Genomic DNA, 23,147 nt, shown 5'->3' on the forward strand with positions numbered 1-23,147 from the left:
GGAAATGATAACCTAAGGAGAATGGCACTTTAGGAAGGAAAAAGAAAAACTGGAATGGGTAAAAGTAGGGGTAAATATAATAGACTATGTTCCTCATGAATTTTTAAAATTATTTTGATGGTTGAAGCAAAAATTATAATGTCATCTAATGTGGTGCTTAATGTATGTAGAGGAAATACTTGACATTTATATTTAAAAGTAAGGAAATTAAATAGACCTAAATGGAAGTAAGATTTCTACACCTCACTGGAAGTGATTTACCTTGTCAATATCAGTAGACTATGACCAGTTAATATGTATATTGTAATGCCTAGAGTAACCATTAAAAAACTATACAAAGACATATATTCTAAAGCACTATAGACAAATCAAACAGAATTCTAAAGAATGTTCAAGTCACTCACAGGAAGATAAGAAAAGGGAAATAGAGGAAGAAGAAACAATAAATAAACAGAAAACGTATAATAAAATGTCATACTTAAGTCCTAATATATTAATAATTACTTTAAATGTAAGTGGTCTAAGTATACCAATTAAAAGACATAGATTGGCAGAGTGGATTAAAGGACAAAAACAGGGGCTGGCCTGGTGGCGCAGCCCTTAAGTGCGCACATTCCACTTTGGCGGCCCAGGCTTCACTCGTTCAGATCCCGGGTGGGGACATGGCCCTGCTTGCCAAGCCATGCTGTGGTAGACGTCCCACATGGAAAATAGAGGAAGACGGGCACGGATGTTAGCTCAGGGCCAGTCTTCCTCGACGAAAAGAGGAGGATTTGCAGCAGTTAGCTCGGGGCTAATCTTCCTAAACATAAAAAAAAAGGACAAAAACAAAAACCATGACCCAACTATATGCTGTCTACAAGAAACTCACTTCAAATTTTCTTCTGTAATTTTAAATATTTACTCATTCTTAAGCATGATTTTACGCTTACTATAAACAAACCATTTTCCCCAAGGTCCATAGGTAATTGTATGATGAAAATAAGTATCAGAAATTGAACTTGGAAGCACAGAATCTGGAATTGGTAAAGACCTCTCAGGCCATATAGTTTAATGTTTCGCATCATGGAGAACTTATTTTAACAATATCCCTGACCGATGAATAATTTTCAGCTGGTGTTAGGACAACTAAAATGACAGGAACTTTATTGATTTTTAAGAAAGCCCATTCCTTATGTTGGACAAAAGCAGTTTCGATCTATCGGTCTAAACTCTAAATTTTGGAAAACACAGTAGCGGGTTAATCCTTCTTCAGCATAGTATACCTTCAGATGGTTGAAGGAGCACTCATGTCTCCTTACTAAGTATTTGTTCTCTAGACAACATACTTTTCTTTCAATCATTCTTCCTGGGACAACCTCCTTTATTGTTTTCTTTACCTTCCTCTGGAAACACTCCACTTCGTCAGTGTACCTCTTAAAATGAGGCATCGACAATAGAGCACTTTATTACATATGGTGGGTACTGGTATTATTATTATCATTATTATTATTGGTGAGGAAGATTTTCCCTGAGCTAACATCTGTGCCAATCTTCCTCTATTTTTTGTATGTGGGATGCCACCACAGTGTGGCTTGATGAGTGGTGTGTAGGTCTGCACCTGAGATCCAAACCTGTGAACCCTGGGCCACTGAAGCAGAGTGTGCACACTTAACTACTATGCCACCAGGCTGGCCCCTTATTTTTTTTCCATCCAGATGTTTGGCTTCAGAAAGAATCAGATTAGGAAATATTTATAAACACACTAGTGTTTTTTTTAAATAACAGTTTTATTGAGATATAATTCATCTACCATAAAATTCATCCTTTTAAAATGTGAAATTCAATAATGTGTGGTATATTCACAAAGTTGTGCAACCATTACCCCTGTCTAATTGTAGAACATTTTCCTCATCCCAGAAAGAAAACCCATACCTCTTAGTAGTCAAACTCCATTCCTCTCTTCTCTCAGTCCCAGGCAACCACTAATGTACTTTCTATCTCTGTGGATTTGCTTATGTTGGACATTTCATGTAAACAGAACATAAATTATGTGGTTGTTTGTAACTGGCTTCTTTCACTTAGCATAAAGTTTTCAAGATTCATCATGTTGTAGCCTATATCAATATTTCATTTTTTATGGCAGAATAATATTCCATTGTATGAATAAAACAAATTTTGTTTATCTACTCATCTACTCATCCATTGATGGACATTTGAGTTGTTTCCTCTTTTTGGCTATTATGAGTAGTTCTGGTATTCATGTACAAATTTTTGTGGTGGACATACATTTTTATTTCTCTAGGGTATATACCTAGCTGTGGAATTGTCAGGCCATATGGTAACTCTATGTTTAACTTTCTGAGGAACAGCCAGAGGGTTTGTCAAAGTGGCTGCACCATTTAACAATCCCACCAGCAATGTATGAGGGTTATAATTTCCCCACGTCCTAGCCAACACTTGCTATTGCCTGTATTTTTTATTATAAATATTCCAGTGGGTGTGAAGTGGCATCTCATTGTAGTATTGATTTTTATTTTTCTAATGACTAATGATGTTGAGCATGTTGTCATGTGCTTATTGGCCATCTTTGGAGAAATATCTATTCATATCCTTTGCTGACTTTTTAAAAATTATAGTAAAATAGATGTAACAGATGTGACATAATAAGAAATATATATTTGGTCTTTGACTCTGCTTCCTGACATAGAGCTCCTAAAACCCTTGTAATGTCCTGGATGATAGGGGTGCCAAAATTATCTTATACAGAGCTCCTAAATCCCTTTCTGGGGGTGATCTGAGTGTCTTTTGTTCTAATGCAGTGACTCTTGATGAGTTCCTGTATAGCTTCAGGATGGGGGCTGGTCACCAGAAAGATCAAGTGATGATTACAGGCTTGGCGCTTTCAGCCACACTCCCCATCCCCCAGGGAGAAGAGAGGTGCTAGACATTGAGTTAATAGTTAGTCATGCCTAAGTAATGAAGCCTCCATAAAAATCCTTAAACTAAGGGGTGTGTAGAGCTCCCAGTTTGGTGAATGCATCCATGTGCTGAGAGGATGGTATACCCTAAATTCCATGGGGACAGAAACTCCTGTGCTCAGGACCCTTCCAGAGCTCTCCCTAAGTACCTCTTCATCTGGCCATTCATTTGTATCCTTTATAATTTCCTTTATCATAAACTGGTAAATGTAAGTAAGATGTTTCCCTGAGTTCTCTGAGCCCTTATAGCAAAGTACTGAATCTGAGAAGGGGGTCATGGGAACCCCTGATTTGTAGCCAAGCTGAAAAGAAGTGTGGGTAACCTAGGAATTCACTACTTGTGATTGGCATCTGAAGCGGGGGGCAGACTTGTGGGACTGATCCCTTAATCTGTGGGGTTTGTGCTAATTCTGGGTAGTGTCAGCATTGAATTAAATTGTAGGACACCAAGTTGGTATTCACAGAGAATTGGAGAATTGCTTGGTGTATAAAACTCACACATTTGGTGTCAGGATTGTTGAGAACGGGGAATGTTTTCCTTTACATAAAATTTGCCATTTTAAAGTGTACAATTCAATGGCCTTAGGTACATACACAAACTTGGGCAACCATCACCACTATCTAGTTCCAGAACTTTTTCTCACCCTAAATAAACACCCCATACCCATTAAGCAGTCACAACTCATCCCCACTCCCCCCTGACATTCCATGGCAACTGCTAATCTGCTTTCTGTCTCTATGGATTTGCCTATTCTGGACATTTCATATAAATGGAGTCATACAGTATGTGGCCTTTGTGACTGGCTTCTTTCACTTAGCATAATGTTTTCAAAATTCATCCATGTTGTAGAAGTATGAGTGCTTCATTTCTCTTTTTTATTGTGGTAAAATTGGTATACAACATTATATGTATATTTCAGGTGTATTTTATAATTCGATATTTGTATACACTACATAGTGTTCACTGCTGTAAGTCTAGTTAACATCCATCCCCATACAATTGATCCCCTTCACTCATTTCACCCTCCCCACACCTCTTTCCCCTCTGGTAACCGCTGATCTGTTCTCTGGGTCTATGAGTTTGTTTTTGTTATGTTTGTTCATTTGTTTTGTTTTTTAGTTTCCGCATATGAGTGAAATCATACATTATTTGTCTTTCTCTGTCTGACTTATTTCACTTAGCAGAATACCCTCAAGGTCCATCCATGTTGTCTCAAATGGCAAGATTTCCTTCTTTTATGGCTGAGTAGTATTCCTTTGTGTATATATGTCACATTTTCTTTTTTTTCTTTTTTTCTTTTTTTTTTGAAAACAATAATTTATTGCTTTTCCTTCCAAAGCTTTGTGAATTTACCAAAAAAGGATCAAAGTATACAGACTGCTCAGTTCAGACTGAGAATGCAAGAGGTGAGAACCCGGGCCACCATGGCCACTGGGTGTTCACCAGCAGGTACGCACTAATATCTGAAACACGCCCCCCCAGGTTGGTTTTGTTGCCTTCGGAGATGCTGCATTCCTTACACACCATCTCACACGACAACTTGGGTCATTAGTCAAGTCACTGGAATGGTACAGAGGTTTTGTGGTTGTTTTTTTTTTTTTGCCCTTCTGCTATAAAATGAAATTTTCATTTCTGAAAAATAAATTGGTCAATAAATTCATTTTGTTCTGCTTCTACTTTACACAAAGCTTCATATTCAACCCGATACCTTTCGAGCTGCATTTTCTTTTCTGCTATTAGTGCTTGGAGTTGCTGCTGTTGGGCTTCTCTCTGCTTTGCTATAGATTTGAGCAAGTTCCGAGCACCAATGACCTTCATCTTGTCATTTTCTGCTTCTTTTGCAAGTTGGTCAACAAGCTCAATTAAACCACCAACTATTTTCTGAAACTGGCCAATTTTGTCCACAAAGTCCTTGCACTCTTCTTTGAGCTCTACGGTCTGTTGGGTAACCTTTGGGTCCAACACCTGCAGCTTGTTCAGCTCATCAAAGTGCAGCCCTGCTTCGCCCAGGATGTCTTGGCCATAGCTGTTTCCCTTCTGGCTTCTCTAGGGAAGTTCTGCTCTGAAGGGTGATAGTGGCAGCCAGGAGGAGATGTGTCATAGGAGCAAGGGTCAGGAAAGAATAAAGTCTGGTTGCTTGTCACAGGCATTGCTCATTCAACACACATTTCTTGAGTGCCTATGACATGCCAACACCGCTAGATGCTGGGGGTACAAAGATGAGTGCAACATGGTGCCTGCCCTGGAGGACCACACAGTGTAGCTGCCCCCCCCCGCCCCCCCGGTATGGCGGCATGCTGCAGCCCAGGCTGACGGCGGCGGGCAGCTCCCCTCTCCGGTCAGCGGCAGCCAGTCCCTCGCCCACCCACATCAGCTCCTCCACATTTTATTTATCCTTTAATCCATCCATGGACACTTAGGTTGTTTCCATATCTCAGCTATTGTAAATAATGCTGCAATGAACATAGGGGTACCTATATCAAATGTTCCAAGTGCCCTTAAGAAGAATGTGTATTCTGCTGCTTTTGGATGAAATATTCTCTACATATTATTAAGTCCATGTGGTCTAATGTGTTATTTAAGGCTGATCTTCCCTTATTGATTTTCTGTCTAGATGATCTATCCATTGATATAAATTGAGTATTAAACTCTCCTATTATTATTGTATTGTTGTTGATTTCTCCCTTTAGGTCTGTCAATATTTGCTTTATATATTTAAGTGCGCCTATGTTGGGTGCAAATATATTTTTTAGAGTTATTTCTTCTTGTTGGATTGACTCCTTTATCTATGTAATGTCTATCTTTGTCTTTTATTATATTCTTTGTTTTAAAGTCTACTTTGTCTGATATAATAGCTCCAGATTTCTTTTGGTTTCCATTTGCACAAAACATCTTTTTCCATCCCTTCACTTTCAGTCTGTGTGTCTTTACATCTGAAGTAAGTCTCTTGTAGCTGGCATATTAAGGTCTTGTTTTTCTATCCATTCAGCCGCTCTATGTCTTTAAATTGAAGAATTTAGTCCATTACATTAAAGTAATTATAGATAGATATGTACTTATTGCCATTTTCTAGCTGTTTCGTAGTTCCTGTCTGTTCCTTTCTTCTTCTCTTGTTCTCTTTCCTTGTGATTTGATCACTTTCATTAGTGTTATGTTTAGATTCCATTCTCATTATTTTTTGTGTCTCTACTGTAGGTTTTTGCTTTGTTGTTACCATGAGCTCGCATGTCAGTCTGTATATATTCCAGGCAATTTTAAGTTGATAGCAAGTTAAGTTTGAATGCATTCTAGGACTCTACATTTTTACTCCCCCTTTCCCACATTTTATATTTTTTGATGTCATATTTTATATCTTTGTATTTCATGTGTCCCTTTATTAATTGATGTGGTTATAGTTATTTTTACTACTTTTATCTTTTAACATTCATATTGGCTTTAAAATTAATTAGTCTGCTACCTTTACTATATATTTACCTTTACCAGTGAGATTTTTACTTCCTAATGTTTTCTTGTTACTAATTAATACCCTTTCTTTTCAACTTAAAGAAGTCCCTTTAACGTTTCTTGTAAGGCCAGTTTAGTGGTGGTGAACTCCCTGAGTTTTTGCTTATCTGGAAAAGTCTTTATCTCTCCTTTGATTCTGACTGATAACCTTGCCAGGTAGAGTAGAATATTCTTGGTTGGAAACTTTTTGCTTTCAGCTCTTTTTTTTTTTTTCTAGAGGAAGATTAGCCCTGAGCTTACATCTGTGGCAATTTTCCTCCACATTATATGTGAGTCACCACCACAGCATGGCTGATGAGTGGTGTAGGACCACACCCAGGATCTGACCCCACAAACCCAGGCCACTGAAGTGGAGCACACTGAACTTAACCACTACACCATGGGGCTGGCCCTACTTCCAGCTCTTTGAATATATCATGCCACTCCCTTCTGGCCCACAAGGTTTCTGCTGAAAAATCTTCTGATAGTCTTATGGGGGTTCTCTTGTAAGTAAAATGGGTTTTTTTCCTCTTGCTGATTTTAAGATTCTTTCATTATCTTTAACTTTTGACATTTTTCTTTTTTAGGAAGGTTAGCCCTAAGCTAACATCTGCTGCCAGTGCTCCTCTTTTTGCTCAGGAAGACTGGCCCTGAGATAACATCTGAGACCATTTTCCTCTACTTTATATGTGGGATGCCTGCCACAGCATGGCTTGCCAAGTGGTGCCATCTGCACCCTGGATCCGAACCGGCAAACCCCAGGCCACTGAAGCAGAACATGCGAACTTAACTGCTGCGCCACCGGGCTGGCCCCTTGACATTTTGTTTTATAATGTACCTTGGTGTGGATCTCTTTGGGTTCATCTTATTTGGAACTCTAGAGTCTCCCTTGATCTGGATGTCTGTTTCCTATCCCAGATTACTGAAATTTTCAGCCACTATTTCTTCAAATAAGTTTTCTGTTCCTTTCTCTCTCTCTTCTCCTTCTGGGACCCCCATAATGTGAATGTTGTTCTGCTTGATGTTGTCCCCATAGGTCTCTTAAGCTATCTTCACTTTTTAAAATTCTTTTTTCTTTTTGCTGCTCTATTTGGGTGAGTTTCATTGCCCTGTCTTCCAGATCACTGATTCTTTCTTCTGCTTTATCTAGTCTGCTGTTGAACCCCTCTAGTGTATTTTTCAATTCAGTTATTGTATTCTTCAGCTTTGTGACTTCTTTTTGGTACTTTTTATATTTTTTTACCTCTTTATTGAAGTTCTCTATGTGTTCATTCATTCTTCTCTTGAGGTTGCTGAGCATCTTTATGACCACTATTTTGAACTCTTTATCAGGTATATTACTTGTCTCCATTTCATTAGGGTTTTTTCTAGTGTTTTATCTTGAACTTTCTTTGGGAACATGTCCCTTTGTTTCCTCATTTTGCTTGACTTTTTGTGTTTGTTTCTATGTATTAGGTGAAGCAGCTGTCTCTCCTAGTCTTGAAGGAGTGGTCTCTGGAAGACTGGGAATGTGTTTCAATCTGTTGTCTGTGCAGTGTCCTGAGGGTTATAGCCTGCCAAGAACTCGCCAATTGTTTCAGTCCTGTAGGGCCCAATAAATGCAAGGCCCCCTGGCCACTAGCACCAACTATTCAAGGAGTGTATCCTGTGTGGAGTGTGTGCACTCTCTGGTTCTGGTGGGGTGAGAGCCACTTTGGAGGGGCACTGGGCTTAGCAGAGCCCACTCATGAGGTCTGTCATTGAGAGAGCTGCTTTGGAGGGGCACCAAACCAAGCAGAGCCTGCTTTCTGGGTGTGGTGTGGCAGGAGTCATTTTAGAGGAGTGCTGGACCAGTTGCCATAGTGGAGGAGCACCAGGCTGGGGTGGATGGGGCCCCACTGGAACACAGGGATGGGGTGCCAGTGCTAGCAAGTTAGATAGAGAGTGTCAAAAATGGTAACTTCCAGTGCTGGGCTAGCCAAGTAGAAGGAGATTTTTAAAAATGGCGCCCAACAGTGCTTCTGTTCCCTGGGAAAGTTCCAATAGATCACTGCCTCTCCAGCACACACTCTAAGATTAGTCAATGAATCTCCTTCACTTATGGCCCAGGAACTTTTCAAACTGCTGCCTCTGTGCTAGATCTTGGAGTGAGTGAGTCTGTGTGCAAGCCCTTTAAGAGCAAAGTCTTAGTTTCCTACAACCATTTGGTTGTTCTGGATGTAAGCCCCACTGGTTTTCAAAGCCAGACATTATGGTGGTTCATTTTCCCGGTGCAGGCCTCAAGTGCTGGGGTGCCTGATGTGGGGCTCAAACTCCTCACTCCGCAGGGAGGGGCTCTGCATTTGTGATATCCCTCCTGCTTTTGGGTCGCTATGTCAGGGATGTGGATCCTGACAAGACCGCATTTCTGCACCTCCTACCTGTCTCAATGTGTATTTTTCTTTTTATTCTTAGTTGTGGAAAAGCTGTTCTGTTAGTCTTTAGGTCATTTTCAGAGAGAGTTGTTCTATACATAGTTGTAGTTTTGATGTGTCCATGGGAGAAGGTGAGCACCAGCTCTTCCTACAATGCCATCTTGAAGCCTCTGAAAATCACTACTTTATTTCTTTTTATGGCTGAATAATATTCCACTGTATGGATAGATCACATTTTGTTTATCCATTCATCTGTTGCAGGACATTTGAATTGTTTCAACCATTTGTGTATTGTGAATAGTGCAGCTATGAACATTGTGTACACGTATTTGTTTGAACATCTGTTTTCAATACTTTTGGGTATATACCATGGAGAGGAATATGGTAATTCTAGGTTTAACTTTTTGAGGGACTGCCAAATTCTTGTCCACCATGACTGCACCTTATCTTCCCCCCGCCCCCTCCTTCACACCTTAGCCTCTGGAAGGTCTCATGCAACAAGGGACTTTCCCTTACATGCAAACCTGTCACAGCATTGCCCAAATGAAACTTGTTGTGTACTACTTCCTCGTAGTCATATTTTCCTCTTGATCAGCCCTATAATCCCTCAAACTCACTACATTGTCCCAGTCCAGATTTGTTTTAGGGAAACTTTAGTGAAATAGGAGCCCTGGCTGGAGTAAATGCACCCCAACATGGCCCTGCCCCCAAAAAGTGCAACCCAGTCCTCCTATTCTCTTGCCTCCTTTACAGCGCTGAATGGCCTCTAGCAACGGAGCATTGCAGCTGGAGGAAGGAAAATGCCTTTGCTTCAGAAGCAACTGAGTATCAACTCTTCATAAATCAGCCTTTTATAAATCAGCCTGGACTCCCAGCAACTGTGCTGGGGGCACTCAGCACTCAGGCTCTGCCTGCTTGGACCCCCCTCCTATCCCCTGTATGAGGGGTACTCTGTACCCTGGACAGGGTGATGTTTTGTTGGTGCCTTTTGGAATGCAACAGCTAGTGCAGTTTCTTCTGTGCAGCCACAGGCAAATGGAGCCTTGTAACTTTCTGGTGACAGCTGAGATTTAGAGGAAGCATCACCTCCTGCCTCCCCTCCTCACTTTCCTTTCCCTCTATTTACAGTATCCATTCTCAAATGCCAGAATTCTGGCAGAATCTGTTGAACATTCATTTCCATCCCAGAACTAATGGCTTTTGTTTTTCCATCCCAAGAGAACTTTGGCCTCAGGAAGGTGGCTTCTGCAATCCATTGAGAGGATTATGTAAGTCATCTTATGTGTCTTTTTCAATTATTTTGTTTCAGATAAGAGAAGTGCCCTCCTCTTTTATGAGTTTTTAAAAATATTTTTGTAAGTGTATTAAAAAATTGTTGCCTACCAGCTGTTGAAACTCCAAATCCTGCAGGGTTTTCACACACCCAATTCCCATTGTCTGTAGCCAACTCTATGAGCAACTTGGCTGTGGGAATAATTTAGAATTGGGTCCAAAGAAATTGTGTTAGCTTCATTTTTCTTCTCCAGGTACCGTGCTGGCTGGCACACAAGGGGAGGCATGGTGGTAGCATCAGGTTTCTACCAAGTCATAAAATATTTCCATTTAAAGAATCTGATCATCGTATTCATGCCTAGTATTATATTAGTATACTAGTAGTACTAGTCTTGTAGTATATTTTAAATTTTCAGCAGCCATTATGAAGGGTAATCATCATCTAAAATCTAGTAGTTTGGAAGGGAGGGAACTAAGGAGTTGTGACTGGTCCATGTTGCCTGGACTTGCAGTAGAGGGAGCTTAAAAGGAGGTGGAAAGTGGGGCTCTGGAGCAGGATGGGTGGGGGTCTGTGAACCCAATTAATCCAAATTCACAATCAGCATTATTATTTAATGGATAACTGCAATTCACATATGGGACCCTTAGCCAAAGAAAAAGATGTTTGGATAAAGGATTATTAACCATTATGATTGCATAAAAATGAGAAATATTCTACTGTCAGAAAACAGCCAAAGTCAAAGGGCATACATCATACTGGTGAAAATATTCACAGCAAATACAACAGACAGAAGGCTGACATCTTTCTTGTATAAGGAACTCCTAGGAACTGATTGGATAAACAAAGGAAAGAAACACACAATTTACAACATGAGAACTACAACTAGTTTACAGATGTGGAAAAATGTTCAGTCTCTCTGGTACAAAAGAAATGCAAATTCAAATGATAATGAGATACTCTCTTTATCTATTATGTTAACACGATTAAAAAATATATACTGCCATCACCAAACAAAAAAGGATAGTACCCAGTGCTGGTAAGAATGTGGTAAATACCATAATTCTCATACATTGTTGGTGGGAATAAACTAGGTAATATAAAGAGAACCTTAAAAATATTTATATTAATTTGTTATATTTATATCTAGCAACCTTATTAAACTCTGTTATTCATTCCAATGATTAATATCTGATTCTTTGTGCTTTCTCAGTAGAAAATCCTATCATCTGTAAAGAACAACAGCTTCGTATCTTCCTTTCCTACCCTAATATTCATTTTTGCTGCATTACAAGCCTGGTTGAGACCTTCAGTCTCAGGGGCTTCCTTTGTCTTTATCGTGATCTTAAAGGGGATGCTTTCAAAGTTTCACACTGGATAGTTCTTACTCCAGGTATCTACCTCATTAACTCTCTAACTCCTTCAAGTCCTTGCTCAACTATTATTTTTTTTTAATGAAGTTTACCTTCACCACCTTACTCTAAAATACAACTCGCCACCCCTCCCCAGCACTCCAGAACTTCCTTGCTCTGCTATATTTTTTATGTAGCACTTATTACTTTCCAACATACCATATGTTTTACTTATTCACTGTTTTTATCATCTATCCTTCCCTCAACCCATGAGACTATTAGTTATACAAGGACCAAGGTTTTTGTCTCTTTGTTCACCGATTTATTCCAAGTGCTCAGAAGAGTATCTGGCTTATAGTCAGCACTCAACAAATATTAATTAAATGAGTGAATAAATGGAAAGTATTTGGAAAAGTAACTGGCTGGTAATGAGGTAAGCACTCAATAAATGGTAGTAGTGATTAAGAAAGAATTCCATGATAAATTACCATTGGGCCCCATAAAGGGATTCAGAGTATAAAAGACAGGTATTGGCCATCCCTAAGATGTTACATGCCCACATGACCACACACACACACTTCACCCAAGCAACAAGTAATTACTTCTGGGTTTTGTTTTCATTTGGTCCCAATCTCATGTCCATAACCCCTTGCAGGCAGAGTTCTAGTCAGAGACTACTCTGAAAGGCACAGCTGCAATATGTGGAGGCCAGAAGGGATGCATTCTTTCTCTGGCACTGGTGCTGGCAGGCTAGTGCAGGCTTAAGGGGTGAGGGTTCCTGCAGCTTTCTTGGACTCCACATTTTCCTTTCAGTCTCCAGCTCTGAGGCATCAGGGAAGCTCTGGCTTTGGCACAGCTTCCTGCACTGTCTTGATTCCTCGGTGGTACCCATGGCCCTTGGCCTTTGCTCCTCTAGACATTAAACAGATTAGTCAATATCTAACTCCAGCATTAGATTCCTTTCTTTTTGAAATGTCTGTAGTGTTTTCTCTTTAACTGACTGTTCTTGACTAATCCAGGGAGCAAGGCAGATGCAAGGTCCTGCCTTCACTGAACTTCTAAAAAGGGGGATATAGCCAAGGGAATAGGCAGCTAAAGGGTCCATCAGTCAGTTTGTCAGTCAGTCAATAAAAATTGGTAAGTTCTTACACCAGAGTCCAAGGCACTATGCTAAGAAATATGGAGAAATTAAGCTCAGTGTCTGGAGGAAAGAGAGACATCAAACAAATGAGGAATGAATAAACAATTCAAGGCAATGTGTGTTTATAGGAGACTTTCAGAGTGCTGGTGTCTCTGAGCTCCTAAAGTATGCCTGGGCACCTTGGCAGCTGACCCAGTGTAAAGGGCCCAAAATGAAGGCCACCAACCCCAGGGCCCACTGGGGTCTTGAGCCTTATTATGAGAGCAACTAAGAGTATTAGGGGAGAATCACTTCAGAAATTGCAGAGTAAGAACAAAGAAAGATATCAGATCAATAACTTAACCTTCCACCATAAGAAACTAGAAAAAGAAGAGTGACCTGAATTCAAGGCAAACAGAAGGAAAGAAATTATAAAGATCAAAGCAGAAATAAATGAAATAGAGAATAGAAAAACAATGGAGAAAATCAATAAAACCAAAAGTTGGTTCTTTGAAATGATCAAGAAAATTGATAAACGTTTAGGTAGACTGACCAAGGAAAAAGAGAGAAGACACAAATTACTAAAACCAGGAAAGAAAGTGAGGACATGCCTATCTATAAAAAGACTGTAAGAGAATTCTATGAACAACTGTATGCCAAAAAAATTAGATGACTGAGATAAAATGAATAAACTCCTAGAATGACACAAATTATCAAACTAACTCAATAAGAAATAGACATTGAATTGTGGGTACTATGGTATATGAATTATATCTCAATGAAGTTGTTATAAAAAATTAAAAATAAAACCCAAAATCCTTATAAAAAAGAAATAGAAAATCTGAATAGACCTATAACAAGTAAAGAGATTGACTTAGTAAGTAAAACACTTCTAACACTCACACACACAAAATAAGCCCAGGTCTAGATTGATTCACTGGTGAATTCTACTAATCACTTAAAGAATGAATACCAATACTTCTCAAACTCTTCCAAAGAAACAGAAGACGAGGGAACACTTCCCAACTCATTCTATGAGAGTAGCATTACCCTGATACAAAAACTAAACAGAAACATCACAAGAAAAAAAAATAATTACAGACCAATGTCCCTCATGAAAATAGAAGCAAAATTCCTCAAATGATCCAGGAACATATAAAAGGATTGTACACAATGACTGTATTACTTGGCCAGGACTGCCATAACAAAGTATCACAGGCTTGGTGGCTTAAGCAAGAGAAATTTATTTTCTCACAGTTCTAAAGGCTAGAAGTCCAAGATTAAGCTGTCAGCGAGGCTGATTTTTTCTGAGGCCTCTCTCCTTGGCCTATAGATGGTGATTTTCTCTCTGTGTCTTCACATGGTCTTCCCTCTATCTATATCTGTGTCAAAATTTCACCTTATAAGGACACTGGGATCAGGGCCCATCCTAATCACCTCATTTTAACTTAATTACCTGTTTACAGACCCTATCTCCAAATATAGTCACATTCTGAGGTACTGGGGGTTAGGACTTCAGCATATGAATTTAGAGGGACACAATTCAGCTCATAAAAATGGCCAAGTGGAATTTATCCCAGGAACACAAGGTTGGTTAAACATGAAGATCAGTCAATATTCTATAGCATATTAATAGGATAAAGGCCAAAAACAGATGATCATCTCAACAGAAAAAGCATTTGACATAATCCAACATCCTTTCATGACAAAGTCACTCAAAAAACTGAGAGTAGAAGGGAAAATCCTTAACCTGATAAATGGAGAGGGAACAGCTAGGCCCACTAGATGCCCTAGATGTTAAGCTGCCCAGTGTCGAGGGCCAGTGGAATATGGAGATAGTGTGTACTGCCCCATGCTCAGGAATCTGGGGCTATTTCTTGGGCCGGTCAGAACCAGGTGGAGACAGGTCCAGCCTGCAGCAGCTTTAACAATATTGGCAAAAATAGCAGATGTGATTTTTTCTGAGCTGGAGAGGGCGGGCTATTAAGGGATTTAGTGGTGGAGGAGGCATTAGAGGGTCCCCAGAGAGCAGGCTGATGAGGATTCTGAGTGATGTATCTGAGAAGCACAAGGGGCAGTGGGCAGTGAGAGTGGTCCAGAGGAGGGTACTGGAGGTGAGGAACTCTGGCAACCTATAGCCCAGGAGAACTGAGAAGTTGGCATCTCCTGAGGTTGAGAAGACATCCATGACAGGAGGGTTGGTGAGGTGGGGAGTGAGGCTGTAGGGCCTGGGTTTCAGAAAGCGCCATCACAGATGGGTAAATGCTTCTACTCTCCTTCCACCACAGGATACTTCCTAGGGTCCAGAGCACTTGGCTGGCCAGGGCTTCCTGGAGAGAGGGTGGGTATGTGGGGGCAATGCAGGGTACTGAGGGTAGGGGCTCGAGGTGCAGAAGGCAAGCCCTGGTCCTAGGAAGTAGCCTGGAATTCAGGATGGATACTGGTAAGAAAATGGGACAGGGAGGCTGATTCAGGTCTCTGTCTTAGATCCCAAGACCCTGAGGAGCCCTTGACTGGCCATGATGTTGAAAGAATAGTACCCACCAAATTATATGCTGGTGGGCTTTGGGAAGTAGATACTCTGCCTCTACAAGTTTTTCACAGTTTTGAGGGCACATTGGAGACATCTGAGTCTTGTTCCAGACATTTTCATGTAAATGGCCTCCACTATGACCTAGAAATGGGAATTCTTAAAGCTACACAAATGGTTTAGAAACAGATTTTTGGTAAGTGGTACATTGAAGACAACCCAAATCCTCATTTAATTTTTTTTTTTTTCTGATGAAGATTCTCCCTGAGGTAATATATGCCGCCAATCTTCCTCTTTTTGCTTGAGGAAGATTCGCCCTGAGCTAAGTGTTGCCAATCTTCCTCTATTTTGTATGTGGGTCACCTCCACAGCACGGCCGTGGACCAGTGATGTAGGTCCGTGCCTGGGAACCGAACCTGGGCTGCCAAAGGGGAGCATGCCGAACTTAACCACTAGGCCACAGGCTGGCCCCCTCATTTAATATTCTTAATGTGACCATGTCTGCATGGTTCCCAAAAGAAAATAGTAGTGATATAATCCAAACTCCCTGCATGGCGCTACATCACCTGACCCTCCTCACCTAGCCATCCTCATCTCCAGATCACACTTAAATGTGTCTCTCAGGACCATAATGAGTGCTTTGCTATAAAGCCGCAGTTGGCCCCAGCTTCCAAGCAGAGCGGGTCACAGCCTATGTTTTGAGGCCTAAGTAGATGTGAAAGTTTGGCTTTTTCACAACATTATTATATCACTTAACATTGAACAGAAAGCCATTGCTTAGAGCTGACCAGTGAACTCTCTGTGGAGTGGATGTAGGGGTGAGGAGGTAGGGCTGTTGTGGGGAGGGTGAGTAGAGGGCGCCAAGAAGCAAAGGAAGAGAAAAGAACTAAGGTAGTGAGGAGTCGGGGCTCGACACCTGGGAGCCAGAACCTGGAGCCTGCCTCCATCCTCGGAGTGAGCTGCTGTAGCACCTTCCAAGACAGGCATCAGGCCCTCTCTGCAGAAGCCGGCAGACAAGACCCTCTACCCTGAGACATACAAAAAGGGGTCGGACTGGAAGAGCTTTCCGGTAGGCCACCATATTTCCACCCTCACCTGTGGTGGGAGGAGCTACGAAGTCCCGCCCACCAGCCCCCTGCGTCTCAGTGGCCTCCACCAAGTGCACTACGCCCCCATTGGCTGGATGGTGGGCGCCGGAAAACTAAAGTACCTCAAGTGGCAGCTGCAGTCAAGGCTTGTGTGAGCCCCTCTGGCTAGAGGTTGGGCGGTACGAGGAGCTGGCACGACCTCTGAGCAACTGCCGTGACCAGAGTGAAGCTGCGGGGCAGAGACTTAGAAGCAAACCTCGCGCCCATTGTCACACGGGGCCCAAGCTGCCCTGTCGACGGGACCATGTTCCGGTTTATTTCCAGGGCTCTTGCCTTCTGGAGGAGAATGTACTCGTCGGAGTCACAGAGAGCTCAGTATCTGAGGCTCTTGGAAGGTACTGAACTCACCCCCTCCCTCTCCAGGGACCTGCACTTAGGCGTGCGCCCCACTCCTAGTTCTGGGCCTCAAGGGCTCAGGAGGGCGCTGCATGCCCCAGGCGGCGCCACCTTGTGGGTAGGGCGTCCCTGGCCCCTGAGCACACCCGGCACTCTCCTGTCTGAAGCGGCCATGGTGTAGACAGAGAAGGCCCCTGGGGAGATGTGCCCCATCCTTGCATTTCCCCAGATGCTTTTGGAACTTACATTGTGCATATGTTATGCAAATATGCAACAGATTCCTCCTCATATTTCCAGTAGAGTGCATCTCCGTGATTTGAGGGTACATTTGATTTTGTTTCCCAAATGGGCATAGGTTTTGAAGCCAAGTGGACAGTCATATAGCTCGTCGGTAAGAGTGCAGAGATGTGTTTAACTTGCTCACCTGTGTATCCTAAAAACCTGCCCCAGAATTGACACTGAGTGGATGACTGGGGACACTTTGAAGGCGTCGTTTTGTGGGTGGGGATCCGTTAAAGCTGAGGTTTGCTGGGGTGATGGCATCCCTGCTCTGAATCGCATCAGTTCCAATGTGTGTCCAGTCCTTGTCTGCGCCAAGCACTGGGCCCGAGGCCTCAAGGGCATTCGTGTCATTTAATCCTCAAAACACTCCCAGGAGAGCAGCCAGAGTCTTGTCAAGTCCGTTTCACAGCCGAGTCAGGGAGACACAAGCAGGAAGGAGAGGACACGGGGCCAGTCTCCCCCAGACCCTGAGGCCCAGCAGCCGTTTCCTGCCCTGGGCAATCCCCGCCCCGGAGGCCCTTCCTCCCACAGGAGTCACTGCCCAGTGTGCTCAGGATGGGCCTCTGGAAGAGACGCCTCTTTGGTGAGCATTATTCTCTCAGTAGAAACCCGGCATTCCTGCTGCCAGACTCTCCCTAAATAAATCAAGATAAAGCACAGATGCTCACAGACACAGTGCAAAGCTATGGCAGCTTGGTGCTGAGATACTGAGTATAGTTCCCCAGGAAGGAGTTTGGCGGCGCCCCTCTTGCTGCCCGGGATGTGCGCTGGCTCTATAATGGCTCACTGCAAAACAAACGCAAAACACTATTTTCCATTTTTGCCTTTTTTCATAAAAGGTAAAATCCTCTTCGGTTTGCCTTCAGTTAGCGAAAGCAGGTACTCCTGCAGGTCTTTCGTAAAAGCAATGTGGCGTAAAGCGAACTTTCGGATAAGACGGGGGTGCAGGGGCAGGGGACGGGGGCAGGTACCTGTACAGTATTTTCATGTGCCTAAGTGACAGTTGTCACCGTTGTTCCTTCCACTTTTTTGTATTTTATGATTTCACCTGACAAATTTGACCTATTTTTTCCAAATTTTCAGGATTTTCTTGGCGTCTGATTCCATAATCTATTATAATCAAGATTTTCCCCAGCCATCCTGTCAATTCCCCCAAGTCTTTGGGGAAGTACCTAAGGCATTGTGGTTCATAGTGTGGGCTCTGCAGGCTGACTCTCTAGGTTCAGATCACAAGTTATGGCTTACTAGCTGAGTTTGTTCAGAAAAAACTAAACCCAAGTGATTCAGATGCTTATTTGGGCTAGATTTAAATCTCCAGATTTCTTTGTATGCTTTGTCTGGTGAGATGTTTAAGAATCTCCAGATACTGCTGCTGATGCCATTGTTGATAATGGTGAAATTATATAACAACAATGCATGCTTAAAGACTGTCTAGATGCAGATACCATGACAGCAACTAACATATAAGCGCTACCCTGTGGGAGACATTCACAATTCCAAGCAGTTGATGTGTATGTGTCAGTTAATATTTATAGCAACCCTTTTTTCCCCAGCTTTATTGAGATATAATTGACATATAGCATTGTGTAAGCTTAAGGTGTACAATGTGATGATTTGATATTTGTCTATATTGTGAAATGATTACACCATAAGGCTAGTTAATACTTCCATCACCTCACATAATTATCTTATTTTCTGTGGTGAGAACATTTAAGATCTACTCTCTTAGGCAGATATTGTTGTTGTCCTGGTGTTACAGATAAAGACAGGCTCAGAGAGGTTAAGAAATGTGCCCAGGGTTACAGAGATGGTAAGTGGAAGAGCTGTGGTTCCGAACCAGGCAGTCTGGCTCCAGACTCAGTACTCTTAACAATGACACTGCGCCGCCTTGGGCATGGAGCCGCTCTGCTATCCAGAGAAACGGTGGAACCAGAATTTAAATCTGAACATTCTGCCTCTAGAATCCTGCACACTTACCCACTATGCTCTACTGTCAGTGTCACCTGTGTCTCACGTCCCGCCCAGTTTATTTCTAGATTTAGATCATTGTCTACCATATCTTTTTCTGGTAGGACTTATTTGTAATGTGTATTTGCTTTTGAGATTAATTAATGAAAAACTTTTGTTTACTCATCTTTTAGATGACACCAGGTTTAAAACTGTGCAGGGAGTTGTGACAAAGTTCTGTAATGATTATGGCTTGATTGATGAGTTGATCTACTTCAGCAGTGATGTTGTAACTAGCAGTGTGCCTCTGAAGGTTGGACAAAAAGTTACTGCAGTTGTGGAAGAAGATGAAACATCTCATGGATTGAAAGCGATCAAAGTAAGATTAGTACGAGTTTGGGGACTGTCTTTATTCCTGGGGAGTTTTCAACCTTGCTACTATTTATTCAGCCTATCTGAAGTACCCTGGTATAGTGGAGCCAGAGTGGAATTTGAAGTCCCATTTACCGTATTGTGTGGGAATTTGTTCTTATCTTTGTAGTGGTTTCTGTTTGTAAAAGTATAAATTGTATATCTACTCTTCAGCATTTACAAATGTGCTTACCAATGATAATTATTAGAGTCTATACTATCCTGAAACTTACTTTTTTCACCCAAGTAAAGGAATTTTGCATTTGTTGAAATGTAATTGCTAGGTGAACAGACATATGTTTTAATCTCTTTTTAAAAACAGCTTTATTGAGGTACAATTTATATACCATAAGATTCTCTGGTTTTAAGGGTGTAATTCAATAACAGTTTTAGTAAATTTACAGAGTCATGCAACCATTACCTCAGTGCAGATATTTACCATTTTAATAGGTGTAGTCAGATTATGCTTCAGCTTTATTGTACTAATTGACAGTTTGCAGCAGGCTGTGAAGCTGCCTGTTTGCCAGTATTGACAAGAATGAAAATATTATCAATCTTCGAAATCTTTGCCAATCTGAAAAGTGAAAAGCAGTCTCATAATTTTGTTTTGCATTTCTTTAAGTGTTGGTGAGAGTAGAGAAACTTTCCTTTTCTTAGAGCTATTTATGTATTAGGAACATCAGAGCTATTTATTAGAGCTTTGTTAGGAAATTTTTCATGTAAACGTTTTGTAAAATACTTCCACCAAGACTGTCTTTTAACTTTTGTGGAGTTTAATTTTTATATACTATAAATGTGTCCATCTTGTCCACGTGGCTTTTCTGTTCCAAAAAAATCCTTACGAAGGCTTATTCCACTTCATAATTTACACAAATATTCACATACGTTTTCTTCTGAAAGTTATTTATTTATTTACATCCAAATATTCAGTCTGATTGGAGTTAATTTGGGTATAGTGATTAAGAGAAGGATCCAGATTTTATTTTGTTATTGGCTACCCTGTTGTCCCTGTACCTTTAATGGAATAATCCACTTTTTCCCTACCGAGTTAAAGTGCCACTTCTATCATGCGCTGCATTCTTATAGACGTTTGCATCTGTGGGGACATCCTATTGTGTTTATTTGATTGTATTATCTTGCCCTGGAGGTATGATCAAATGGTTTGAATTACTGAAGCATTATAACATATTTCAATGTTTGGGAGCCTGGTTTCCCTGTCAAAACTTTTGCTTAAGTTTTTGGAATTTTCCTGACCATTCCTGTATGTTAGTTTTTCTGTATCAGTTCAGAAACATTGTGTTTAGTTCCCCTACTCCTAACCACAACAACCACAACAACACCTGTGGGAGTTTTAAATTGGGATGACTGAGTTTATAGATTTAATTGAGGGAGCGCTGACATAACAATAATAGTCTTTTCCTCCAAAAAGCATGTCTCTCCTTTTATATGCTTCTGAATTGTTTTATACTTTTCTTCAAATGGGTTCTATATATTTCCTGCCAATTTTGTTTCTCAAATTTTTAATATTTTTGTTCCATTATCAATATACATTTCAATTTAAATCATTTATGTAACGTTTAAGAATAAAATTTTAACTTAAGAATAATTTAAATCATTATTAGTATATTTATGTATTATATGTTCAAACCAATTTTGTCTACTATTATATAGTATTGATTTCTGTTATACAATTTGGTAGATGGCAAACTTACTGAACTCTTCTTTGTGTCTTTCTTCAATGGTTGAGATGTACTTTATCATTATTATTACTATTATATAGCAACTGTCAGCTGAATGCTTAATATAAACTTTCTCTACATTTGAAAAGTTTTATATATATGTAAAAATCATACATAAATAATTAAAACCCTAGAAGGATATAAAATGAAAAGTAAAAATCACCCTTCACATCCTCCTGGGCAACTTTTACTCCTCAGACATGGTGCTTTTTGTGGTTTTCACTTTTAGAAATAGAAGCCCTCTTGTCATGGGCACCTGGATAACACACATAATATTCTTACACCTTTTCTTGATTTAGCAAGATTAGCCAATATTTGCTGACTTTGCATCATGAAAGATGTGGAATTTGGCTAAATTGCATTGTCCATTTTTCTGTTCCTTTTATCAGTATTAATTTATACAAACACACGTGTGCACATTCTTTTTAGTTCTTTTGTAGATTACGATTGTAACTTCAAAATCAACAGAGTTTTTTGACATGTATAATGCAAAATAGTATGGTTCAGGATCTTAAAAGGGGATCTTAACATCTAGAAAGTACAGTATTTATGCTTATTCAACACTGATTGGCCTTTTCAAACAGAATCTCATTAGTTTTTAAGACCTCTGTGAATTTTAGGGCACACCAATAATTTAATAATGGAAATTTAGAGTATACATTAATTGTGGTTGCTCTCTTGGTTTCAGAAATGTTAAAATGTGAAAAAAGGAGCCTCTTGAAATACAAGAAAGACTAGTTATAGCCTTATCTGGTTTCCATTTTATTGGAATGCATGATACTAACAGATGTTTTGAAATATCTTAGGTATGTTAAAGAAGTGTCCTCTGTATTACATTTCTAGATCTTTTTGAAAATTAAGGATGATGAATTTTCCAAATGTTTTTCAGTACCCTGAAGATCTTCATCTAGTTTTTCTTTCCTTTGAGCTATTGATATGGATGAAAATATGAATCATTGTCCTAATATTGAGCTATTCTTATTTTATGTGAATGATCCTCATTTGGTTATGATGTATAATTCTTATAATGTGCTGCTAGATTTGCTTGCTTATTTTATTTAGATGTTTGGATTTCCATATTGATCTAAAGCTGTCTCTTTTATACTATGGTTATCAGTTTTTGAAGTCACTGTTATATTAGATTTATAAAAGGAATTGTGAACTTTCCTTCATTTTTTATATTTCTGCACAATTTAATATCAAAATTTTATATTCCATGAAGATTACAAGGAAGTCATCTGTCAAGCCACCTTAGGACTGGCAGTCCACGGGGGATAGGGTTGGGTAGCTTTTCATTTCCTTCCAAAGCTGGTCTTTCTTGTTTGTTTTAACAAACAACATAAATCTACCCATGTCTTCACTTATCCCTTCCTCCTCCTTCTGTCCTGCTAAAACAGAAAAGGTGTCTTTCCTTCTGAGCCAACTCTCCATACCTGTATTTTGGATCCCATTCTCTTTGCTTTCTTAGAACCCTTTCTCGCATATTGAGTATCTCTTCTCTTCCTGTCTTTTTATGTTCTCCCTCTTTTAAAGACCAGTATCCATCAACATTTGAACACGCTCAAATCTTAGCTCACAAAATACAAGTCCTGGCCCCTCAGATTGCTTTTTCTTTTAGCTTCCTCTCTTCCCTTTGCAGGCAAGGCAACTCACAGAATTATCTGTCTCTGTTGCCATCTCTTCCTGTCATGTGTCAATCCACTTAAATCTGACTTCCTCTTCCACCTACCCGCCATGAACCCAAAACTATCCTTGCTCAGGTATACAGAAATCACTTATCAGAAAATGTGGGAGAGGTGGGCGGAGCAAAATGGCGGGGTGAGCTGACCCGGGATTCTCTCCCCTCCAAAATACAACAAAAGATTGGAAGAACTGAATTTCAGAGAATAAACATAATGCCAGCTCGTTAGAGACCTACAATACCAAGAAGGCGGAGATCATAAACCTAGCTTTACACCTTCGGAGGCGCTGGAACGTAGGAGAGAACATCGCTCCCTCCCCTAGAGTCTGCGATCGCTGCGGCGGGGGTCGGGAAGGAGTGAGGGAGGGGCCGCGTGACCAGGGGATCATCCAGGACTCCTGCCGCTGATTCAGTGGAGACCCGCTGACAGGGGCAAGCTTCCGTCCGTGGGGACCCCATAAATCAAGGGCCTTGGGAGACCAGAGAACAGAACT

At 40.7% G+C, this 23,147-nt stretch overlaps 1 protein-coding gene and 1 pseudogene across 2 annotated transcripts in view; one reads left to right on the forward strand and one right to left on the reverse strand.

Annotated features, from left to right (window-relative positions):
- Window positions 1-23,147, forward strand: part of CT55 (cancer/testis antigen 55) — a 90,151-nt gene that overhangs the window by 48,898 nt on the left and 18,106 nt on the right. The window contains exon 1 of one of the 2 annotated variants that reach the window (XM_044763812.2): window positions 17,863-19,201. The exons of the other annotated variant lie outside the window; for it this stretch is intronic. Within the exon in view, the coding sequence (XP_044619747.2) occupies window positions 18,770-19,201 (432 nt within the window). The 5' untranslated portion in view covers window positions 17,863-18,769. Of the gene's footprint in view, window positions 1-17,862; window positions 19,202-23,147 lie in introns of those variants that run through there. 2 annotated transcript variants of the gene reach the window in all.
- Window positions 4,559-5,231, reverse strand: LOC106830423 (intraflagellar transport protein 20 homolog pseudogene; annotated as a pseudogene).

This window comes from Equus asinus, chromosome X, assembly GCF_041296235.1.
Source record: "Equus asinus isolate D_3611 breed Donkey chromosome X, EquAss-T2T_v2, whole genome shotgun sequence".
NCBI lineage: Eukaryota > Metazoa > Chordata > Mammalia > Perissodactyla > Equidae > Equus > Equus asinus.